This window comes from Lipotes vexillifer, unplaced genomic scaffold (assembly GCF_000442215.2).
Source record: "Lipotes vexillifer unplaced genomic scaffold, Lipotes_vexillifer_v1.1 scaffold266, whole genome shotgun sequence".
In the NCBI taxonomy this organism is placed as follows: domain Eukaryota; kingdom Metazoa; phylum Chordata; class Mammalia; order Artiodactyla; family Lipotidae; genus Lipotes; species Lipotes vexillifer.
In genome coordinates this window covers 445,265-454,769 of record NW_006776113.1, presented here as the reverse complement: position 1 = coordinate 454,769, position 9,505 = coordinate 445,265, and the positions used below count along the sequence as shown (strand labels likewise).

The window sequence follows — 9,505 nt, the reverse complement described above, 5'->3', positions numbered from 1 at the left end:
CTGCACTGGGGTACTATGAACCTGAGTTATGTGACTGTGACATGTGTTTATGTTTTTATATCAAATTTTGTCATTTTGGGTTACTGTATTTGTCTTATAATCCCTGGAGGGCAAAAGCCATGATTTCTATTTCCTTCATAACTTCCCAAGGGTCAGGTACAATGTTTAGCATAAAGTGAACACTGAGCAACTACTGATGATTGTCCAACTGCAATCATTAAATTGAAGGAAAGTGATGGCTTTTAATGGTAAATAAAAGGTACCATGTATCTAGTCTTAGGAAACAAAATGTTTATTGAAATGGTGTATAGACAAATTACAACCAGCATAAAACTGTTAGTGGAGTTTTCAGCATGGGTTCTTTTTACTCTTAAAATGAAGTGAGGCTTTGCAAGTCCATTGTCCCATAGGAAAAATATTATATTTTTCTTTTTAGATAGAGTCATTTTATAAGTAAATCACTTTTGAAATGGTCTTTTATACATCTCCAGCCTATGACCAAAACAAAAAATATATTAAAAAGATATAATTATCTCCATTTAAAAAGAATAATTAAATATGAATGATTTAGGGGTAATAAATATGGAAAAACTACTTAGTCATTTGAAATGCTAGAGTTTGCTCCTATTATATTAGTATATACTAAACTATTTAAGAAATAATTTAAAAAATCACCAAGACACAATGATGTGTGATCATTAAAATGCAAACTATCACAATGATTTTATTACATTCTTTAGGAAATAAGCTAAAATATTATTATCTCATTAAATAAACAAATTTTAAATAATTCTGCATTCAGTCATTTGGGAATACAGTCCAAAGTGAGTTTTAATTGCCATTCAAGGCTAACTATTCTTAGTAAAAGACTTAAAATTAATAAATATAGTAAGAGAAAATGGGAAGAAAATTTCATAAAAGTTTCTGAAACTTTGTGGGTTAACAGAAATGAACAGCTAATCCTCAGGGTAAAATGACTTAGTCATATTCTATTTCAACATGGTGTTCTGGTCTGACCTGTTTGGCTCCCCCAAGGTGGTGTTGCTGTCCTTCTCCAATGGCGATTCTGTTATATGGGATTAATTTCATGGTGGTTTTCTTCATTGAATACCACCGGGATTTCCAAGTGGCCCAAATAATGCCATTATCATAACCATTAGGAGTAGATGTCTTTGAGTAAGTGCCGCCTAAAACAAATTGTAGATGCACATATCACTGCTCTTGAATCTCTTCCCCTCAGAAAGTCTATAAAGAACTGTCTATTATGAAGTCCACTGTCATTTACATCAGATTTTATAGCTTTATCTACTAACTGAAAATATCCTTAAAGACTCCTAAATTCTCCATTTACAATTGACATAAACTTATTATTAAACAAACTCTTACAGCTGTGTTGTGCTTTCTGGTCACATCCATACTTTAAATGTATTCACTGCTAACAGGATTAGAACCCCAAATTTCCCCAATTGGTCTCTCTCCCTGAGTTTAACCATCCTGAATTCAGCTGTGATGGACCACCTTTCTGAAAACAGGTCATAATTCCTCATCAGATGATCTCATGTTATCTGAAAAACACAATTTTACTGGAAAATACGAGGAGCTCAGTTCTGGAATGTTATTTTACATCTCCATTATAAAGTGGAGGCTAGGCTGAAGTGCCTTCACCTCGTTGCTGGACACTAGATCTCATGTGATTTTGTAAGGGATTGTCGGAGTCTAGTACTGGAGGGTACCACAAGCTATCAACATGGCTCCTCTGGATCATATGGATCAGGCACCTTCCCTGAGAGCTTCTTCTAATTACATGGTTTGTTGGTGCAAAGCTAAGTTAGGTTTCAAAAAAAAAAGACATTGTGAAAACCAAAAGGCAAGTTTAAGTAGTTTTCAAGAGGATTCCAAGTCACCTCTTGGCTAGGACAGTGCCCTAAGGAGGGAAGATTGCTCATTTTAATAGATGAGCGTTTCCCCATGCATACCTGTTAGGTAGTTACAATAGTTTTTCAGTAAGTAAAACCAGTGCTCAGAACTACTCCAGTCTTAGAGCAAACTATAGCTTGCCCTCCCCTTGTCCTAAAATAAGTGTCTACACTCCTCAGGCTGGACTCTCTCCTCTTAAGCTTTCATGGACATCTGCCCTCACCAATACATCCCTGCTTTTTGCTTAATTCCTCCAGACACCTACTCACTGCTTACTGGATCTATCTGACACATAGCTCATGGGGAGCTGAACCAAGCTACTGTGTTAACAAGCATAAACATGGTAATGTTAGTCCATCCAGATCATATATATGGTAAGCCTAGAGGAGACACCATAACCCAAAGTATCAACTCTGATGGAGGCACGATGAATACCACTGCATAGTTTGCAGCAGTTGGATTTCTTGTAGAAGGACCAATTTCAGGTATAAGCTAGCAGTATTCAATTCTGGTTTAAAATAAAGAACTATATAATAAGCCCTCAATATCTTTATTCATTTCCTTATATTTATTTATTACCTTTTATAAAAATATAGACTATGCACAAATTCATGCATCTAAGGAAGGAAGCCATACCTTGGTAATAAATTCCATTGAGGTGGCCAGCATGACATTTATTCATCCACCAACCAGATCCATCCTGTTCAGCACAGTTGCCTTCAAACTTATCATTGTCATTGTCCCAGGTACTGAACTGCATGCCATTGTGGGATGTGAAAAACTTGTCACTAGTATCCTCGCCAAAATCGTAGCCATCAAACGCATCTCCAGCATCTCCACCAATGAAGTAGGCATATGTCATGCGGTATTTGTCGTTTTCACCTGTCACCCTGAACGTAGCATAGTCTGCAGTACTACAAAGAAGGGAATAGAGACCTTAGACCCTGAGTCTCAGAAGGCATCTCAGAAGTTTTCTCTTTCATAGGACAATTGTTTGGAATTTTTAACTTTGCTTCTTAATCTGAAATGTGCTCATTGAATAAAATTTTCTGCAAATCTGGCAAGGGAAAATGGATGAGGGAACCCACACCACTCAGGATGGGTCTAGAAGCCTTCAAGGAAGGCTTCTAGTCCCAGGAAGACTAAAAATTTCAGCCATCTGAATGCTTTTTGCCTATAGGATCTTAATATCCAACCCAGATATGTGGATGAACCTGACTAATTTCATATTTTCCACTTTTATCTCAGTATGTACACACAGTTCTCATAAACCACATTAATTATCTGGCAGTGAGTGACAAACAATGCAGCAAACTTGAAGGAGCTACAGTTCCATTAGCCACTCATACCATCTAAACTGTGAAGTCCTAAAGGGGTTTTCCTTTTGCAAGGCAGTGTAGCAGTGACAAGAAGGAGGGTTTCCTCAAGCATCATAAAATAGAAGTTCCCTGTATGGCCCACAAAACATGAGCTATAGGATCAGAGAGAGATTCTCCCCTGGAAAAAAGTTGTGAATGAGGGCCAGAATTCTATGGAGTTCAGGGAAGAATGGGCTTTGGTGCATGAACAGAGATTTCCAGAAAACATTTAGCTTCCCTGATCTCTAGGACTTGGGATATAGGAGATGTTCTCATAGGGGGTTTACTGACTATGGTATTATACTTTCTGGTTAAAAACTTAAAAAATTAAAAATACGTATTTGGGCACAGACTATATTTCATCATGCCATAGACGTAACAAGAGGGTTGGATATTGTCTTTATTTTTAATTAGGCATACAGCCCTCAAAGTGCCCAGACAGCTCTAGCTCACCAAAGAAGCCAGCTGGTTTCATTTTAAAGTAGCTCCTGGATTTGACTGACTGAATGGTCATTAAAGCACTGGGAAATCTGAAGAAGCTAGATTCACTCTTCAACAAGGATAATCACTAAGAGGATGGGTTGTAGAGTTAAACTACCTGAGTTTAAATCCAACCTTTACCATATACCAACGATGCGACCGTGGAAATATTAATCTGTAAAATGGGATTAATAGTAGTTCCTGCCTCATGAAACAGTTATTTGGATTAGATTAAATTATAATTTCATGTTCAATTTATGGTACATATTAAATGCTCAGGAAATACTAGCTATTATTTTGTATGGTTCCAGGGTAAGTGGATTGTACCAGAACACTTAGATCCTGCCTAAATAGGACCTAGCAACTCGGACTGCCCAAGAACCAAACTGACTTCTGGAGAACATAGCTGGATGTGCTCTTCGCATCTGTCAGACTGTCTTCCCCACTGTTCTGTTGAGAGCTGGAAAGTGCATACTCCAGACTGTCTCTACGGCAAAAAAAAAAAGTCCTTTCTAATAATACCTGGTTCTGCCATTCCAATCCTCCAACTGCACTCTTAATACATATGGGATGGTAGACTGTGTGCTTATCAAATGAATCTTCTCATTTCCCAGCCAAAATTCTGTGTTTCCGGTAGGAGACAGATGTCCAAACCCTTCTTTATATTGAATCCAGTTTTTCTTGAAATTCACACTGCCATCAAGCCTCTGATTACACAATTGTATGGGCAAAAGGAGAGAGTGGATTATCAGTGCACATAAAAAAATATTATAAACATTTTGTCCAAAATATGGAGGGTATGATTTCATCATTTACTAAGTGACCCTGGGCTAGCTGCTTCAGTTTTCTCACCTATCAAGTAGGAATAATGATGCTTACTTCTTAGGGTTGTTGCAGGGATTACACCAGAGAATGTAAAAGTACTTAAAAGAGCGACTGGCACATGATAAATTATAAACTAGTAGTTTTAAAACTATAAACTAGTAGTTTTAACTACTATAACTACTAGTAGTTATAAAACTAGTAGTTTCTTTTTTTTTTTTTTTTTTTAAAATGCAAATTCTTGTTGACCAAGCTTAGTGTTTATATGATGGCGGCTTTGAAGTGTGGGAGTATTTTTTTTTTTTTTTTTTTTTTTTTGCCATACGCGGGCAGCTCACTGTTGTGGCCTCTCCTATTGCGCAGGCTCCAGACGCGCAGGCTCAGCGGCCATGGCTCACGGACCCAGCCCCTCCGCGGACCGGGGTATGAACCCGTGTCCCATGCATCTGCAGGCGAATTTTTAACCACTGCACCACAAGGGAAACTCAAGACTAGTAGTTTTTAAAAGACTCCTAGAAGACTCCAGAACACCAGCTTGATATTCCTGATTCTTGTACTGATGGTAGAAAGATCAACCTATTGCTCAACCTGTGTCTACCAGCCAGAGCTCTCATCACTCACTGGCTCTGAGTGCCCCCTGCAGGATTAGTTATAACAGTGGTCAAAGGTAAACAATGCAAGAGGATTTGCAGTGGGTGCCTGGAGCTGGCAAAGGCAATAGAGGGTCCTGGTCTTGGAACAGCCTCAGTGTATCCTCTGGGTGACATCATCTTCTTGTGATGGGCAACCCTAGGTCTTGATGTACCTGTCAAGAGAGGTCTCTTCGAGTTCTTTGTCCTATGATATTGTGATTATGTGCCATCATGAATCTACAACAGCAGGGCCAGCATAGTAGAGAGTCACAGCACCGACTGAAACCAGACTATATCCTTACTCTGTTACTTATTAGTTATGTGACTTTGGGCAAGTTATTGATACTCAGCTTCTTGTGCCTGTTTCCTCCTCTGTAAATAGGGATAAGAAGGCAAAAACTACCGCAAAGGGAAGTTGTGAGTGTTAATTGAGTTAATGTTCACAAGGTGATTGGAAACGTATCGGGCATATAGCAGAACAATTAGGTGTCTATTAAATACATTTGTTGTGGGAAAAAATACCTTCTGAAACACAGTCCATCCATTTCCAGACCCATCAATTTCACAGTAGACTAAGAACTGCTGCTTAGCTTTCAGAGGTTTGATAAAGTAAAGCCCACTATCTCTGGCCCCCTTATTGGCAATGTCTTGACAATCTGAAAAAGAAGAAATGTTTGTGGTGGTTTGAAATCCAGGTAAGACTGTTCCAGCCTTGAAAATGAAATTTTTAACATGTCGTAAACTATTCATTTCCTGAGAAGTATTTTCTTTCTTCTCACGTGATTATTCCTTTAAAGTATTTTTTTTAGCTACTCAAGAAAAGTCTAAGCAGACTGTTTAGATTTAATAGCTAGACATTTTCCAATGTATTTGTATACATTCCAATACATACAATCTCCTTTACTTTTTATATTTGCTCTGATGAACTTAATCCCAATATAAAACTTTCACTTACCTTTCCCAGTTGTATCATGTATTTTCACTGTATCTTGACAAGGTTCCTGACACTTTGCTTCCAGTTGGACCACTTTCTGTTTCAGGTTGATGATTTTTTGATTATTTGAATTATATATTTCCTGCAAAAATCTATAAGCAAAATAATAAGATAACCGAGTATTCCTTTTAGAGGAATAATTTTGTATATTCTTTAAAAAATACCACCTTATTTTCTCAAGAATTATTTCCTGATAAATTACTCCATTCTTGGAAAAAGTGTAAAATGATGTTAATAAATAAATTGAGGTGAATTAAAATTCTAAACTTTTTGGAAAAGAAAATAACAGGGCCCTTGCCAATAAACAGTATCATTGTTAAGTGGCCTTTCTGAATTGTATCTTTTGCATAAAGGGCAGCAGATAACGATGTACACAAGTGATGACCTGATTAATAGGAAGACCATCTGGTGATTATTCTTGGGACAATATTCTTAGGGAAGGAAAGGCCCTGTTCTGAAATTCACATGTGCTGAAGCATTATTCCTTTTCACTTGTGGATTTACTGAGGATCTGTTTATGGACTTCAATCTTATAACTTACATAGGAAAAGTACCTGGGGCACTACCTTACCTAAAATAAAATAACAGACATTTTCCCTTTCTTCTTAGTGTTTCTATTTACATAGCTTCCGAAAAAGGCTGGGGGAAGTGAAAAATCCTGCTTTTGTTGTTTCTCACAGGGTTGCTTGTACATATTCAGAAATGACAGAAAACTACCTACAGTACGTAGACTGTCATCTCTTTCTTTGAGGTTCAGGATAGACAAGCTATTTGACCACGTTTTTCTCTACTGCGCCTTAGAAAATGTCTACACTGTAGTCTCCTTCAACTTCAATGATGGGCAATAATAATGCAAATCCTAATGTTAATAATATCACAATAATAATAATAGCCCTCTGATATCAAAAAGAGGATAAATCCCTCCTGGGCCACTTTTCCTCAGCCACCATTTATCTCAGTTTCTTATACTACTTTGAGAACAATTTAGGAAAAAAATTGAGGAAGAAACTAAAACTGTATCTGAGACCCTATGTTCAGAAAGTCTACAAGTCCCTGGGAAGTTGTTAACAGAGACATTTTACTTTCAAGAGAAGGGAGGAGAATACGTAATTGCAGGTTCCATGATCAACAGGTAGCTTTACAATGTTTGTTACACTTATCTCTTAAAACACATTTTTTTCTGCTCTGCCTTCAGTATAATTTACTTTTGCGGCCAAGATCCTTCCTATGTCTCTGCTTACAAATTCCTCACCACACATTTGTTGACATTCTTATAAAAAGAATTTTATTTTCAACATTCATATTCCCATCAGTTTGAATTTACATTGTAAGACAAATGGGGTGAGGGGAAACGTTTTGGTAAATACGGTCATAAAGCATTTGAAGACACCTAAAACATCTTTCTCCCACATGATTATTTTTTTCTACATCATTATTAAAAAGCAATTACAGTCCAATACAACTCATATTGCCTAAATACTTCTATCTCCACTGTGTTCAAGATGGTCAGGCATCATGTCAATTAGATACAAGTAGAAAAAAATAAAAAGATTTCTTCTACTGAAGCTTGGAATATTGAGTAAACACTAGCTCAGTCTTGGAGAGCAAATTGAAACAAAAAATGCTTACCGAACTGTTGATTCATGTGTTGAAATCAATGTTTCATATTTCATAATTTCTTCCAACATTTTCTTGGAAATTTTGGTAGCACTCTCTATCCCATCTGTAACATGGGATCAGAGACATAAAAATACGTGAACAAACAGAACCACTGAAATAACAGAAAAAGAACTTCACAGATGAAGTTCTCAGTCAGTGGTGGTTAGATTCTCACTTGGCTTTGCTGGTCCATCAGAGCGGTAGCTGATCTGGATTGCTTTGACCAACTCTCTGGCTTCTGATGTCTTGTTCTCAACCTGACGTAAGATGCCTTCCAAATTCTGTAGATCCTTGTCTACACTGGTTTGGTAAGTAGACAGGAAATCTGCAATTCCACAGGTAGTTGGGCAATAACTACCCTGAAAATACAATAATAGAGTGCTTTAAAATCCTGATAAAAAGCTGCATAAGATCTACTAATCAAAATAGGTAAAACCTAGACTACATTAAAAAAAAAAAGTCTAAACTGCCAAATGAGAGAATTTCTTTTATTTCTCTGCCCACGTCCAGTGCAAACACAGCGAGAAACATAAAAACTACTTACAAATCTTTCATCTAAGATGCAGCAGTTGTCTCGGGTAGCAATATACTAGAGGAGGAAAATACAGACATTTCACTAGTTTATCGTATATTTTCATATTTTTAAGCTTTCCGTTCAAAGCAAATACGTTTTATAAACAGCACACTTACTGCCAGGCATGTTGAAGAGAGCAATTAAAGAGTGTAGAAGCAGAGGATTAAACTCCGGGGGTGTGAGGACCAACTCATGGTGTCGGGGGTGCCCGGTGGTCCAAGCCTGAAGGGTCAGAACTGTGACATCTCGGCTCCAATTGTCCCTTTATTTAAGCTCCGAGGATGGCAGGACCGCCAGGGGCTGGAGCTGATCACGGGGCTTTCTTACCAGGGGGGCGGGATGTCTTTCCAGTCTCTTTGTCCTCATCCTGGCCCCGGACTAATGTTTAGTCAGGTTCCCAGGTTTTGCACACAGGTCTAAGCTCCTCCTTTCTGGCCCAGCTCAACCCTTCTCCTGCGAAGCCAACTCTTCCGCAAAGGCTAGTGAAGCATTAGCCTAAGTTGCGATGAGGAGGGAGGGGGCCGGGGAGGCTGCGTGTTGCAACAGCATCCAGTACAGGTGGAGAGAACAAACACACAGCTGACCTCGGCCAGAAAAATCAGCCCCAACCTTAAGACGGAGCCTGGTACCATAACCTAAATACCCCAAATTACCGCAAGTCCTTTCTTAGACCTGCGATGAAGGATCATTACTTTTAACCTGTGCCTATGGTAGGTGGAGGCTTTGCCTTCCACCAGGTCTCAGCATGTCACTCTTGCCAGGAATGAATGACACTGGAAAGGTATTCCTGCCCCACTGTGTTGGCCATTTTCTTTTTTTTTTAATTGAAATATAATTAACATATAACATTATATTAGCTTCAACTGTGCAACATGATTTGATGTTAGTATATACTATGAAATGATCACCACAATAAGTCTAGTTAACATCTGTCAGCACACATAGTTACAAAAAACTATTTTTTTTCTTGTGATGAGAAATTTTAAGATCTACCCTCTTAGCAACTTTCAAATATGCAATACGGTACTATTAACTATAATCCCCATGCTGTACATTATATCCCCTGGAC

The 9,505-nt window shown here is 38.0% G+C and overlaps 1 protein-coding gene across 1 annotated transcript; it reads right to left on the bottom strand.

The window, feature by feature from the left end:
- Positions 1-978: 978 nt before the first annotated feature.
- On the bottom strand, positions 979-8,630 carry FGG (fibrinogen gamma chain). The gene is given in 9 exon segments (XM_007450278.1): positions 979-1,187; positions 2,554-2,831; positions 4,278-4,462; positions 5,732-5,865; positions 6,165-6,295; positions 7,833-7,926; positions 8,038-8,221; positions 8,407-8,451; positions 8,553-8,630. Coding segments are annotated over 9 exon segments (1,338 nt in total).
- Between the last annotated feature and the right edge of the window lie 875 nt (positions 8,631-9,505).